Source organism: Sardina pilchardus, chromosome 7 (genome assembly GCF_963854185.1).
Source record: "Sardina pilchardus chromosome 7, fSarPil1.1, whole genome shotgun sequence".
Taxonomy (NCBI): domain Eukaryota; kingdom Metazoa; phylum Chordata; class Actinopteri; order Clupeiformes; family Clupeidae; genus Sardina; species Sardina pilchardus.
The window spans coordinates 5437556-5454154 of NC_085000.1; the positions used below are offsets into that span (position 1 = coordinate 5437556).

At 40.9% G+C, this 16599-nt stretch overlaps 1 protein-coding gene across 1 annotated transcript; it reads left to right on the plus strand.

Moving 5' to 3' along the window:
• The first annotated feature begins 46 nt into the window (after positions 1-46).
• On the plus strand, positions 47-12901 carry def6a (DEF6 guanine nucleotide exchange factor a). Its single transcript, XM_062540432.1, has 11 exons — positions 47-255; positions 3033-3173; positions 3526-3705; positions 5002-5229; positions 5854-6000; positions 6457-6565; positions 7481-7779; positions 8604-8770; positions 10299-10497; positions 11452-11542; positions 12376-12901. Exons 1-11 carry the CDS (start codon positions 160-162, stop codon positions 12564-12566), a joined length of 1848 nt encoding a protein of 615 aa, XP_062396416.1. The 5' UTR covers positions 47-159; the 3' UTR covers positions 12567-12901.
• Positions 12902-16599: the final 3698 nt, after the last annotated feature.

Consider the following 16599-nt stretch of genomic DNA (forward strand, 5'->3'; position numbering starts at 1 on the left):
CAAGATTTTAAGATCAAGAGTGTTCTGCAACAGGGTGTGGGTGACAGCCCTAGAAGGGCCACACGTCCGGGAGTGAGACGAGGGAGTACGTGAATGAGAGCGTGAAAAATAGCACCCAAAAAAACTGAAAAAGAGGAAAGACGTTATGTCTCTGCAGCCATGGACTTGCGCTCAGAGTTACTTAAGTCCATTTGGTATGCTTTTACAGCTCTGGATATAGAGAAGAGTGGAAAAGTGTCGAAGTCCCAGCTAAAGGTGAGTGGTTGGGCCACGTCGAAGTATATCAGGCTTCGTTTGTAGCTTTCATCATTTCTTCATTTTCATACACTTCTGTCTATCAACTGAAGTTCCTTATTTGTGCATCCTATTTGTTCAGAGGAGACAGAAGCAGAAAATGATACATTTGAATCATAGATCATGACTGTGACTTGTACAATGATCTATAGTCTCCTTTTAAAACATAATAGTCAGTAATGTGATTATTTGCTGAGTCCATCAACCTGTCTTAACCTGTAGTAGTTAATGCACTGTCTAAGGAAATTAATCCCAAAATACAGAGCACACTAAATTTTACCTTAGAAATGGTCCAACTGTGGTAAAAATATAGCCTAGTATTAATCCACAAAGAGGCAAAAAGTACCAGGCAAGTCGACTGTACGGCAGTGTACAAACCTTTATCCATGACGCCGGAGACAGGTTACTAACACACAAGCATCATAGGCGAGCATGAGAGCAACATGGCTGTCTCAGACAAAGTCTTACCATTATTGAGGACCAAACAGAGTATTCTTGATGGATTACATAAAATGAGCTGTCATGATAAAGAAAGTTAATTACAAAAAGGTTGTTACTCCAGACTCCTTAAGGTGGTCAAGAAGGCATGGCCAAGAGAAAACCCAAAATAACTCCTTGTAATGCCCATCCTTGAAATGTCTTTCTTTAAAGTGTAGCCAGTTGGACAACAACAACCTGAGTAGACATTTAACAGGTAAAGTGTTGTCTAATTACTGAAAATTTCCCAACACAATTAATGTTTCAAGAATGATCTGTTTCTCTGGATATCAGTTTGTCCTGTAGTATACAGTACATCTATAAGGCCATAATCAGTGTCAAAATGAGAGATTTGCATATCAGTTTACTTGAACATTTTGGCTACTTTGTCTAGTCTGAGTCTACCAGGGGGGAGGCGGGGGGGGGGGGGGGGGGGGGGGGGCTCCAGAGACTTGATCTGTTACTGAGCATGACAACGATGATTGGCTTCTTTGAATACCAGGCAGGTGTTTAGTTCAGTGCGAAGAGACGAGGGGGCCAAACCGGATTTGGTTTTTAATGCATGTTGTGCGGTTCAGATACATGTATGTCACTCATCAGGTCCTCCATGAGGTTTATGGTGCATACACTTGTAGATGTTCATTCTTCGTTTCTTTTGGTTCTTGGGAAAGATGTTGAACTGTAGTGACTCATTGTTGAATGCTAAGAATGAGTCAGATGAGTACCGGTAGGCGCTCTCTTTTGAGTAAAACCTGCAGTCATGTCATGGCATTAAACTTCAAAAAAGATCTGTTCTCATAGTGTGAGATACACAAAGGATGACATTCTGGTTTATGTAATTTAGTTGCAAAAAAGACAAAGACAACATATGAAATGTTGAAAATTACAAATTTGACTATTTCATGGAAAATATGTTAATTTTGAGTTTGATACCAGCAACATGTTTCAAAAAAGTTTGTAACAAAATGCTGGAAAAGTTGTGTAATGATAAAGAAAACAAAAGGAGAAATGTCTCACATGAATTAGGGCAGTGGCTCTCAAACTTTTTCTGTCTCCCCACTTTGGAGGTGGGGAATTTTCAAGCATTTGGCCCCATCAGCCCGGCAAAATGGTTGCATTCAAGTATTTTTGTTTGTTTGTCTGTGTGCACAAATGATGAAACAATGTCATTTGGATGCTTCTTAACATGAAATTGTGAAGTATTTGGGGAGCTCATCATCTATATGTCATAATATCATTAAAACACTCAGAGAATCCAGAGAAATCTTTGAAAGAGCTGACAAACAATATTGGATGCTTGTGGTCTTTTGGACCTCAGATGGCACTGCATCAAAGCCAGACCAGTTTCCAGACTAGTCGTATGGGCTTAGGAAAACCTGATAACCACATTGTTTGTGCACAGTTTGGTACTCATTTCAAAAACCTACAACCAAAATGTAACAGTCAACATTGTATTGAGACATGATACAGAAAATGCCATTGCCTTCCCTGGGCCTGAGCTTGTGGATCAACATAACATGGAAAAAAGGTCCTGTGGTTAGACCAGTCAAAATCTGCCATTCTTTTTGGAAATAATGGACTCATCTGGGTTAAAGAGGAGAGGGCCATGTACATTTTATTGCTCAGTTGGAAACCCAACATCTATGACAGTGTGGAGGAGCATTAGTGCGTACAGCATGGGCATCTTCCACATTTGGCAAAGCACAATCAATTCTGAATTTTACAGGTTTTGAGCAACATAGGCCTACTGCTATCCAGCCCATGTCTTTTCCAGAGAAGACCTTGAATATTTCAGGAAATGTATGAAGAATTTATTGACAATGCAATCTAGTGAATTATATTTGATCAGCAGTATTCTCCATAGAGGAAGAGTCCAGGTGCTACAATGGCTTGTCTGCAGTCCAGACCTGTCCAATGAGGTGCGCCAAGGAATGAATTATGAGAGTAGCCCATACTGTTGAGCAACTGAAATCCTGCATGGGGGAGTAATAGAACAACATGTCATTGTCAAAACTCTAGCAACTGGTCTCAGTCCCTGTCCCAATGCTGGCATCAAATTTAAAATAATACAACATATATTTACGATGAAACAGTCCAAATTTCCATTTTCAAGACGTTGTATGTAATTTTTCCTGCTAAATGGGGTTACTGTGTATTATTTATCACATTTCATTTGTATTGCATTTTACACAATGTCCCAACTTTTTCTGATTTACAGTTTGTAAGGGGCTGCCATTCACTCAGATGTGTTTTGATTTCAGGTCCTTTCCCATAACCTCTGCACTGTTCTGAGTATACCCCATGACCCTGTTGCACTGGACGAACACTTCAGAGATGATGATGATGGACCTGTGTCCAACCAAGGCTACATGCCCTATCTCAACAAGTATATCCTCGACAAGGTAGGAACTAGGGGACTGCTTACAAAAATACACTCTCTATTAAAGGAGAATGCAGGCAATTTTTCACATGCTACATGTACAAAATCAGGCCCCCAGAGTGTAGCACTGTATCTGCATATGCATATATGCATGGCTGGAAAAAGTTTACTATGACTCATCAGTCTTAGTTTACAGTATATCTTAACCACGGCTTTTAGTGACACATGCTCTCCATACGTCTTCCAGCAACACCACCACACCATCCATACATGCGATGCTTCTCACTTGCCACTACCAGCAGATAGAATTCAATATAAATCCAGTCACAGGTTTGACTCAGAGCTGGTTTGTCCTCACCTCATGTGTCCCCCAGGTAGTGCCAGGGAGTTTTGTGAAGGAGGATGTGGACAATCTCTGTTGGACGCTGACTGCCAAGAAGAACTATCACCAGGGTGGCATCAAAATATTGCCGAAGGATGATGCTTTCCGTCTCTGGTGCTTGTTCAACTTTCTGTCGGAGGACAAGTACCCTCTGGTCATGGTGCCCGATGAGGTAAAGACGTTTTCTGTGGTTTTGTTACATGATCCACTGGTCAGGCAGGCGCCTTTCAGATAGCAAGAGTTCAGTTAAGGGTTTACCGACAGAACTGAAACTCAGAATCTAAACAGAAACTCAACATCTTTTCCAGGTGTGTTAGCAAACACATTGTTACAGTAAAGTCACCCATGAGTACCTGAATCTAGATTCCCCTAAATTACTTTGGGTCGCTCTCTGCAATGTGTTTCTCTCAAAATGATGGCCTTGAGATGTTTCTGGTTAACAGCTTAGATGATTCTGTGAGTGTGTTACACATTGTGGCACCTGAGGCCCCTGTGGTAATTCCAGCTGAATCAAATCACGTAAAGACTTTCTTTCATGGATCTCACGAGACCAAATATGATAAAATCATCATACAGTAGTGATACAAAAAAAATACAATGCACATGTATGCAAATTAAGCCGTTTTATTGATTAGGATTTTGTTTGTATGATTGCTTTGTTTGTAGTAAAGTTTGAAAATTACAATATTGTAATGTTTTGGTATTTGTGTAAGGATTTTTCCAGTATTTTAGTGTACATTTGCTTTTTTACAACAAAGAGGTAGAAGTGTTCAACTCAGCACACAATGTTCTTTCAGGGTCTGCTAAGATTTCAGGGTTTTTTTCTTGCTCTCTCTTGCCGTCTCGTTGGCTGATGAGTTTCTTGCAGCATGGTGGATGATTTCCTGTGTTTTGCACAACCTGTGTTGGCAGCGGTAGTTTCAGTTGGGTGTGAAGATATTTTTAGTATGCATATTCCAATTGTAACATATAGTATCTATAGTATGAGACATACTATCTCCAGCACATATAGCATTCTAAATTATTGTTCATTTCATGGGGAGGAATGGCTACTAAGCAAGTGGATTTTTTTTTTTAGAATGGAACAATGTTCGTTTCTAATTTTTGCTTCCTAGATGCCAAAAAGCACAGCACAATTTTTTTTAATAATTATTATTATTTTTATACAAGCACAGCACAGTTTAGATATTTGACATGTGTTATATCAAGTGCACTGCTCTTCTTGTGTACCACTACTCCACAGTATATTGATGAGCGAAAACCTTTTATAAACACTGTACAAATGCGGAACATTTAGGATGTTACCTACAGTACTGTAGGAAGAAGCTTATGCTATGTGTTTTAGGGTCATGCATGTGAATGTGAGAAGTTATTAGTTGTCCCTCTTGTAGATTTATGAGCCGTATTTCATCGTTTTTTTGCGTTTTGGATAAAAATATTCAAACTAACATAAGTGTACTTTCTAAAGGTCGAGTACTTACTCAAGAAGGTTTTCATGGCGATGAGTATGGAGCTCAACTGTGTGGAACTGGAGGATTTCTTATCCCAGGAGTCAGTAGTCCAAAATGGATTTACCGTGTGGGCATTCCTGGAAATGATGAATTCTGGAAAGTTGACCAGGGGCATCACTAAGGAAACAGTCACCATGGCAGTCGAGGAAGTTTACAGAGAAATAGTTGGAGATGTGCTTAAAGAGGTACCATGGAGAAAACACATAAACATTACGTTCTTCCCATCATTTTCACACTTGTCTCAATACCATGTCCACCATAACACTTTTCACCATATCTGGCTATTGCTAAATGCTATCAGTAACCTATCCAAAATGCCACTTCTCTCAGTTCACCACCATCAAAACTTTTCCAGACATTTTCATACTCTGTTTAAAATCATTTTAGTTAAACAGCAACAAAACTAGAGATAGAACTGGGCTATATTGCACACACAAATTAAAGTAAACTCTGGAGATAAGAAAGTAGAAGCCATTGGTCTGCATTCAAATCCATCTCCGCTGTTTGCATGGCCACAGAAATAAACATCAACACACATGGAACACAAAACAGCACCTGCAAAACTTGCAAACCGACACGCTAATAGATAATAGATAATCTACAGTAATAGATCAATAAAATAAAACAAAAGGCTCAGGCATGTGTTTGTAAAGCTCACAGTGAAGAAGAGTTGGCATGATGAGAAAGTGGGCCTGGTGTTGAGACAAGCATGAAAATGACTGGAAATAAAAAACTGCAATCTGCCCAAACTGACTGCTTCGTCATGTTCTCTGAACTAACATGTATTTAAATGCATTGATTGATTCAAGGGATACCTGTGGAAGAAAAGTCAGTTGAGGAGGAACTGGAAAGAACGGTGGTTCACTCTGAAACCCAACAGCCTTTCATATTACACCAACGAGGACCGCAAGGACTGCAAGGGAAGCATCACACTGGACACAAACTGTTGTGTGGAGGTGGGCAGCCTCTGAGCTAACCGCTGTTGTATGCTTAAGCGTATGCTTGTGGTTTATAGTGTTTTGAAGAAGCTTTTATTGCATTACTAACAGCAATAGTAGAAGACATGCAGAAGACACCCCTCTGACATTCTGGAAGGCAATATAACAAAAAGGGAACATAGAGAAGAATATACTTAACCTATAGATACAGTGCATACATCACATACACACACAGACACACACAGACACATACAGAAACACACATACACACACACACACACACACACACACACACACACACACACACACACACACACACACACACACACACACACACACACACACACAGTAAACAGCTCTGGACAAATTGAGAGAGTACATACATATGGGTGTGGGTATCTGCGTGTGATAAAGAGCAAACAGATGGCCCTAACAGATACCTATGGCCCTGACTATGTCTGTGATATTGGACAGGTGCTACCGGACAGAGATGGAAAGAGATGTATGTTCTGTCTGAAAACCGTTTCGAAGACATATGAGATGAGTGCTTCTGACACCAGACAGAGGCAAGAGTGGACATCAGGTATGTGCTTTGTACTGTACGTTTGTGTTTTAAGTTCCAGATGTCCATTCCGAGGAAGTTTCATTTCTTGTAGTGTAGCTCCTTCTCCCTCTCCCAACTGACATATTGAAGCATTAACAACATCTTTACCTCACTGTCAAACACATGCTTTTACTCCATCTAGTGTGCTTGTGATGTGTCTTAAATAAACACGCCAACTCTTTGGGAAATGATCTTGCTGTCTACCCCAGAGTGAGATAGGATACATACCCTTCTCTTCTCCGTGCATGCAGTAACCCAGACTGATGCTGATACCCAACTCGAGTATGTTCCTAGTATCTTATTCACATTTACTAGCACTGGGTGGATACTTTTCTCAGGACTTATTAAGGGCGTCTAGCCTAGGAAACTCCCGCAGATAATGACCATCTCCCAGCTGGGCCCCATCTACTGTTATGAAGATGCTATGTGGGTGCTATTAGCTTCTTGCTATCATGTAGATGCACAGTTGCTTCATCACAGCTGTCTTGGTACACATGTGTTTATGTAATATTGATTTCGATATTGATCTTGATTTTAATTTCCTGTGGTATAGTTCTTGCCACTGTTACTACAAACTTGTAATCTGTGTCAAAGGCCATCCAATAACACATCTATTCGCTGAGTGTTATCATGTTATCGCTCTCCTCTCTGTCTGTTTCTCTCTCCTCTTCTCTCTCTCGCTCTCTCTTTCTCTCATTCCTTTTCTCTCCTCCCATCTCTCATCTCTTTTTCTCTCTCTTTCTCTCTCTCTCTCCTTTTTTCTCCTTCCGTCTCTCTCTCGTCTCTGTTTCTCTCTCTCCTCTTCTCTCTCTCTCTCTTTCTCTCTGTCTCTCTCTCTCTCTCCTTTTCTCTCCCCTCATCTCTCTCTCATCTCTCTCTCCCGTCTCTCCGCAGCCATCCAGACGGCCATCCGGCTGCAGGCGGAGGGCAAGACGTCGCTGCACAAGGACCTGAAGCTGAAGCGGCGCGAGCAGCGCGAGCAGAAGGAGCAGCGGCGCAAGGCCAAGGAGCAGGAGCTGCAGCGGCTGCAGGCCCTGCAGGAGGAGAAGCAGCGCAAGCTGGCCGAGCTGGAGCTGCTGAAGGAGGCGCAGCGGCAGGCGCAGGCCCTCATGGAGCAGGACGAGCTGCGCCGCCGCCAGCAGTACGAGCAGCTGCAGCAGGGCCTGGAGGTGCAGCTGCGCGAGGCCGAGGAGGTGAGCCCGCTGGAGGGGGTGGGGGGGGTGGGGAGGTGTTGGCCCGGAGGTGGGGAGGTGTGGTGGGGAGCGTGTTGGTGGTGAGGGTGGGGAGGGTTGAGCTGGGGAGGATGGAGGTGGGGAGGGTGGTGTTGGTGGTGGTGATGGAGGTGGTGGTGTTTACTTCATTCTCTCGAGTTTTAGTCCAACATGATCAATATTGTAAGTGCAGATAGGAGGGTTTCTACAGGGTCTTAAAAAGTCTACATTCAAATACTACACACAGATCCTAAATATGAAATCAGCCTCATTCATAATAGTCTTGAATGGTCTTAAAAGTCTTAAATATAACTTGCAGAAACTTTGCAAATAGTTTACTTGTGATTATGCGTTTCTACACACGATTTCCTCAGTGCTTCATTTGGGTGCTCATGACATCATCAGTGAGAAGGCTGGTGGAGGGAGGAAGGAAAGGCATGTGCGGTGAAGTGCAGTGAGAAAAGGGAAGAGTGGATATGACTTTGGTGAGGGGTGATGTGGACATCTGTTTGCTAAAGAGTTAGCAGAGAGGGGAAGCGTTTGTGGATATTGCCATGCAGTGCCTGAGGTATCAATGTGATATAAGTACTGGCTTTACAGGCATCTGCATCACATATTATGTGTCATTCTGACAATGTGTGTGTGTGTGTGTGTGTGTGTGTGTGTGTGTGTGTGTGTGTGTGTGTGTGTGTGTGTGTGTGTGTGTATGTGTGTGTACATGCTTACGTGTGTGTGTGTGTGTGTGTGTGTGTGTGCGTGTGTGTGTGTGTGTGTGTGTGTGTGTGTGTGTGTGTGTGTACGTCCAGGCTCGGGCCAACATGGAGGCGGAGATGGTTCTGAAGGAGGCGGAGGCGGAGAAGCAGCGGCAGCGCATCGTGGAGCTGGAGGACATGCAGCAGCGGCTGGAGGAGGCCCTGCAGCAGGAGATCAAAGCGCGCCAGGACGAGGAGGCCTTCCGCTACGCGCAGGCCAGGTAGCGTAGCATAGCTTATATGTGTTATATGTGTATTACAGGTAGCATAGCATAGCTTATATGTGTTATATGTGTATTACAGGTAGCATAGCATAGCTTATGTGTGTTATGTGTGTATTACAGGTAGCGTAGCATAGCTTATGTGTGTTATGTGTGTATTACAGGTAGCGTAGCATAGCTTATGTGTGATATGTGTGTATTACAGGTAGCATAGCATAGCTTATGTGTAGGGGTCATCCTTATGTTCCCCGGGTCCTATGTTCCCCGGTTTTCCCAAAAAGGGTCCTATGTTCCCCGGTATGTGCTGCGACCGGGGAACATAGGACCCTTTTTGGGAAAACCGTGGAACATATGACCCTTTCTAAAAAGGTCCTATGTTTCCCAGTCCCATACAAAGTGGGGCACATACAGTAGGACCTGGGGAACATAGGTACGCTCCCTATGTGTATTATATGTGTATCACAGGTAGCATAGTTGGCTATAGCTTATGTGTGTTATGTGTGTATTACAGGTTGCATAGTGTAGTTTATGTGTGTTATGGGTGTATTACAGGTAGCATAATATAGCTTATGTGTATTATGTGTGTATTACAGGTCGCATAGTATAGCTTATGTGTAGTATGTGTGTATTACAGGTAGCATAGTATACAGTAGATTATGTGTGTTATGTGTGTATTACATGTACTGTAGCATAATATAGCTTATGTGTAGTATGTGTGTATTACAGGTAGCATAGTATAGCTTATGTGTATTATATGTGTGTATTACAGGTAGCATAATACAGCTTATGTGTATTATGTAACTGTTGTGTTCGTATCGTAGTGTTTTTCAGTCAAGTCATCAGGGGCATGTTATATGTAATATAGCCAGCCCCTGATGACTTGACCCAAAAACATACGATACGTACACATCAGTTGGCGTGAAACCCACAGAAGCCACACCCATGCAGACTGCTTGCTTGCAGACCTCTTACGATGCAGTCTACATTTCTAATGCTATGTGTGCAGAATAGCTGTCTGTCCCCACCGCATTATTGTACTAATATGCTGATACTGATGATTTCAAAATGGACGTGACTTCTACGGTGTCCCCTCACAGTACTGAATCGGTTATTATACTCGACTTGACTTGAATCTTACCTCATGTCACTAAGGAAGTCCAATAGAGGAAGTGCTAACTGTATGGTCTTCAAGGTCTATCTGTAGACTTTGAATTCTCCTTAAGAGTTCAAGAGCACACTTGAGACTGGGACGGTTTGGGCTTTCACATGGCTGTGTAGGCTCTGATCTAGAACAAGAGATCTTCAGATATGTGGTGTAGCATTCTGTTTCCTCCATGTCATATCTGATCAAATGTTTCATTTTGAAGTGTACAGCTGTATTCTGGAATTATTTGTTGTTCATAGTTGGAGTATACAGTAGATAATAAGAACAAATATGTCCTTCATTAGTCTGCAGCTATCCCATTATACAGACTGTCAGTACTGTATTCTATTGAAATGACGCTTGAAATGGTTTCTTGGCGCTCAGGCTGCTGTCTGAGGAGGAGGAGAAGATGAAGGCTCTGATGAAGCTGCAAGAGGAACAGGAGGTGTACATCCAGAAGACGCAGCGTGAAAAGCAGGAGCTCCGTCAGGAGATGGAGCACAAGTCCCGCTTCCTGGAGGACGCCCAGAAGCAACTGGAGGAGGTGCGGGCCAACCGGCACCGAGTGGACCAGGACGTGGTGGTGAGTGTTCTCAGGACTCTGCAGTGTTCCGCATTACACACTTACCAGAGATTGTTTAGGCCAAGCAAGATACTTATACACTTACATCAGAAGCCACCTCCAGGAATCCACTACATAAGTTTATTAACTGTCTTCATTCATAATACACTCGCTCAAAATCTGGGAAAATACATGTTAAAGCACTGACAGCATCTTTACTTCATTGTCATGCATGTAAAATTACTAAAGTGTGCTTGTGATGTGTCTTAAATAAACATGCCAACTCTTTAGGATATTATCTTATATTATATTATAAGGTTATATAACCCTTCTCCTCTATGCGTGCAATAACCCGGACTGGCACCGTTAACCCAACTAAGCATACAGTACTTCATTGGAAGTGAGTTAGGTAGTTAGTCTGTAGCTAAAATGGGGCTTCCTTAATAAGTATCTTATTCACATTTCCTAGTACTGAGGATGTCTAGCCTAGGAACCCACAGCAGATAATGACCATCTCCCAGCTGGGCCCCGTCTACTGTCATGAAGATGCTACTGTATATGGGTGCTACTGACTTCATGCAATCATGTGGACGCACATTCCACAGCCATGTGAAAACACATTCACCATGTACAGGAAAACTATGTAGATGCCCAAGGTATTCTGTGACCTCTGTGGACTCATAGCTGTCTTGGTGCATATACAGTATTTATGCAATATTGACTGGCTTATAATTTCATGATGTACATAAGGCCTTTGTCTCAGGAGACTCTTAATCTGAAATGACTTACAGTAAGAGGACATAAGGAGACATCATACAAAAAATGTCCTGCTTGAAACAACATACATTTTGATGATTTCTCACAGCTACACCATGCTGAACTGACCTTTCATGTGATTGTTCCATATGATAGATATATGATATGATATATGATTGTTCCATACACTTTCTTGTCTTGTGACTTGTGATATTCTAGGCTGCCCAGAGAAAGCTACGACAAGCAAGCACCAATGTAAAACACTGGAATGTTCAAATGAACAGGTTAATGCATCCAATTGGACCTGGAGGTAAGCCACAAGTTTTTGCTTTGCTGCATGATGCCTTTGTTGTTCTATTTTTATCATCATATACAATATGAGTGGTTGTACTTACATTGCTATAGAGGAGAACAGTTGAATGATAATGAGTTGGTTATTATGCATTCAAATACATTTTATATTGAAGGATGAAATGGTTCAAGGTGTTCTTTGGATCAAGTCATTGAGAACTGTATGTAAACAAATCACAACAGCTAGCAGTACAAATGTGTTGTTGTTAATGGTATGTCTTGAATTAGTGAATATAGAAATAATAAAAACAACTTTATCCAAGTCAAAGGTTCTCTTCACTTTTTTGCAACTAGGTCATATCATAGTACCTTCTTGTGGTTAAGTGAGTGTTTCAGTAGCGTTGGCAGTGTCATTTGCATCAGTTTTTTTGACGCTGTAGTGAAATGTCAGTTCACAACTAGGATTTAGCAGTACTTAGTAGACTCACTTTTAGCTGGCCCATGTATGGTTGTGGTTAAGATGCTGTCAGATACTCTAGCGCTGGGCAAGTTCCCCTAAAGTTGTTTTGTTAAATTTGGTCTCCACCCTAGAAGTGCACTACTGTTTTTTTCCAGGCCAGTTTTAAAGGGGCTGTTTTCTCTTCATTTTTTTTTTTTTTTTTTTTAGGCCATAGACCATTTGAGATTTATGTTCTATTTTCTATATTTTATAATATGTGTGACAGATAGTTGAAATATGAAACTGGACACTTGTTGGGAAAATGTATTGTAGTTATGTAACTGCGATCATAATGAATTTCTTTTGTAATGTATTGACTGAAAAGTTACATAACATCTCTCTACCTCTTTCAGAGAAGCGACCCTCGGTTGGTGGCTCCTTCTCCAGCTTCAAAATCCCCTCCCAGAAGGACCCAGCTCTGCGGCTGCGAGTGAAATCAGAGGAGCCAGATGAGGAGAGTAAGGAGAATGTGGACAGCAGCTCAGGTCACGAAGAAGAGAGACGCCTCTCCCAGTCGTTTAATGGCAGTATGGACATACCGTGAGAAGCTACATGTAGAAGTATCAACCTGCAACTACAAAGAACAGTCTCTGTGAACTAGTTTTGGACAAACACGAACATGCAATGGCACAATTGCACTGTTCTAATGGGAGAAGTGGAGTGCCTCAGCTATGCTGTCAAATGCATTGCACTGTGAGATATGTACAGTTAAGCTCTGTTATTGTGATGTAACTTTTTAACTATTGTTACTAATTTCACTTATTTTCTATATGAAATAAATACCACGTTCCTAGCTTGTGTAAGGATAGCAGTGGCTGTTGTTCATCGAACAACATATGAGGTATTCACTCGGAGCCAATAAACTGAGTTATGCATCCACTGCAAATTTGAGTGTCTGGATTTCAGGGTAAAGAGGAAACCACTATCTGTGTGCTTAATAGGAAATATTACTGATTTGGCATGTTCCTGAAAACAGCTTGAAAGCAGACCATATTTTCACAGCACTTCTCCTCCAGCAAACAGGTCAAATGTGTAGGGGAAACAAAACAGCAGTGTGATGTTTTGACAAATGTAAATCAAATGGCAACAGTAGCTGTCAGGACATGCATCCACTCTACTATCTTGTAATGTTAAAGAAAGAGAAACCAAATTCCAGCATTTGGATCCTAATATTGATCTGGTTGATCATATAGGAGGACCTGGTGACCTTCTATGAACGTTTTAAAACAATAATGGGTTGACAAGGATAGGCCTACAGTACATGCCATATATGCAGGTATACATCACACACACACACACACACACACACACACACACACACACACACACACACACACACACACACACACACACACACACACACACACACACACACACACACACACACACACACACACACACACACACACACACACACACACACACACACACACACGGACAGACACCCAATTATAGGCCTACTCTCTGCCAGACGGAATTGACAAAATAATTTGCCCAAAACCTTTGTAGGTACTCCACTCTCCCTCCCTCTCTATCATCTTCCAGTCCACTATTTCTCTCTGTGTCCTTATAGGTGGAAGAATTGTTCAGAACAGTTCTTGCCTTCCTACTTTATGGTTGTCACTTTTGGTGATGCAACAGACAGTTAATAGGATATGGAGGAGCTGGTAAGGTTCGGGGCTACTGTGGTTTCTAGTTCAACTTCCTGTTTCCGCTTTCAGGCAACGTGTTACATTTCAAAGGCTTATTGTACGTTCCCCACCTCAGTAGAATCATCTATAAAGAATTAAACATGAAACAACGCACAGAGTAGCATGAATTCAGGGAAAAACACCCTAATGGTAGATTTGAGAGGAAATATACTAGTTTGTGTATTTATAATCCACCAGTCAGTATAGATGACATATGGGACAAGAGAGACACCGTGTGGTGAGGAAGAGGAATGGCAATAGGAACCCCATTCAAGGAAAAACTTGTGCTCAAAAGTCTTGGGTTTCCTCTCATTAGTCTTTTTATATATCCTCTCTTCCTTCCTCGGTCCTTGTTCCCACTGAGATAAAGAATGATGGGCGACAATGGTCTATCCAGTGCTAGTTATAGATCAATGGGAATGAGCCTGGAGGATCGAGCATCAAGGATTGAGGAGAGGTTGAGGATGGACCATGGTGTTCTCAAACCTAAACATGATGAATGCAAGATAATCGTAATCTCACAAATTATTGCTTACAATAATCCTGGCACATGTTTTACATTTACACTTTTAATCCAAAGTGATTTAGGCTACATGTCAATTACAAGGGATTTAACTTCATTTTCCCCAGAGCTTTTCCCCCATTTTCCACACATTTTTTCCAAAATGAGTTGAGCTGAGTTTGAGTTTGATCCTGTTCAGAACAAGCCTACAAACAATGTGTAGGCTGCAGCATCCACAGACCCAATGGGCTCTCACAGTAGCAGCCATCACAAGCAATTGCAGTTCTTGCATGCAAGTTTGGAAATGAAAACATATTTTAGGCCTAGGCAACTGCACAGTAGCAGCATTTTGGACATGAGTACATTCAGACAAACTGCAATTGGATTTTCTTGTCTCATATTCGTTTTGTTTGGCATCGTTGGTCGTATCTTTTTTCCCCACACTGTAGTGTCATCATCTGGGAATTTTTTTTGACCTTTGGTTTGACAACTCAAACTACAAATGCTATTTTTCAGACTCTTCAAGAGGATTCGGAATGTTTGAAAGTGTGATCGGCAGGCTACCAACAAATCTGAATGACACACAACTCTTATGGTTTTATATTCACTATGCTGCCCAGTTTCAAGTTAGACTCATTTTGTGGGGCGGGGAAGGGTTCTTATAAAGTTTTATATTGTAAAAAGATGTAGCCTAAATTATCACACCTGTCCAGATGTTCATTAGCATAGCCTATTTGTTTTGACACTGACCCTCACCAGCTAGCCTGGAAGAATTATTGTCTTTTTTTCCCCCAGAAATAATTGGTGAAAACTATTGTGTTGTTCTGGAAATGTAGCCTAGGCTAAGGCTAGCCTACTGTTTGTCTTGTCATAATTTTGAAAAAAAAAGTTAGTTAAATTACAAAATCTGAAGGTAGGCTATGTCATTATAGACCAAGGTCTTAGCTGTTCAGCAATGTACCGGTGCAACCTCCCCTTTTTGTATTTTTTTTCATAAAATAGGCATTTTTCCAGTACTTGTACAACGTTTTTTTAGGCCTAAATAGAAAAAGTATGCTTTTTTAATCCAACAACCATATTTTTGAATTAAAACAGACTATTACTTTAATAACTACACCACTGAAAAAACATATTGTAAGCATATTTATTTAAAACAAATAAAAAATGAATCTGACGGTGTGACACTAATCTGACGGTGTTGACAGTGGTTTCATTACAACATAAAATTACAAAATGAGAACCACTCAAGTCTTACTTGACAACTTTATTTAACTATTTGGTCCAAAAAGCCTCCGTTGAGGACCATTTGGAGGCTTTTTTCACCACCATTAAGCAGAAAACCTGACGGTGGGTGACATCTGACGGTGGTGACAAAAATCTACTCTTTCACATGATATGCATGAATTGTTCACATTATCCACCCTGTTTGCATCCTTGCTGGCTACTTCAAACCTCTTCTTAAAAAGTAAACATTCATTTTATAATCCAATCTAATATTTTGTATACAAAAGAGACGGTGTTGACATGTTATGGTTGTGACAGTAGCAGTGTCCAAAAATATGAACAACTTTAAGAGAAAATAGCAAACTAATGGGAGCTTGAGTGATCTTAAAGCATGCAGTACGCTCCGCTTTAACCCTCTCTGGTATGGCTGAAGGTTTGAAAATGAGGTCCTCAAGAATGTAGTTGACCTTGTAGTTGCCTGATTTCATTGCCTTTTATAAATATCTGACGGTGGTGACGAAAATGTGGGACACATTTTGAGCAGCCACGAAATAATAGTAAATATTGCTGAAACTTACTGTTTGGAGTTTCTAATACATAATACAATGTAATCTTTCATGTGGTAAAGATATCATGAAATTAAATGATTAATTTTAGTGTTTTTAATCAAGTCAAAATGATTATCTCCTATTCGAGGACAGCTGATTTTGTAGGGTATGGGCCAGCATATAATCATTAAATTAATACAAAAATAAAATAAACCTTTAAAAGAACCTCACATTTGTGCAAAGGACCCCCTGATTATAACCTTGATTCTTTTTGTTCATGGAAATGGTATTAATTTCCAACAGAATCAGCACTTTTCTTAGTGAGACATGTTTTAGGCAAATTCTCAAGAATCAGTGGCTACACATAGGCCTATTTTAGCCTATATCCCCTATTCTTATTCATATGATTCAGTCTTCTGTACAATGACATTTTATATAACAGTATTTTGATACTTATGGTATATCATTTATGTTAATGTACAACGGTTTTTTTTTCTTAATGATAATAAGAATAAAAAACAAACTAAAACGGAAAAAGAAAGAAAGCAGAAAAGTGGAAAGAGTCAAATAATTAACCCGGATGTAAAAGGCAGACATTCTTTGAAATCTCGC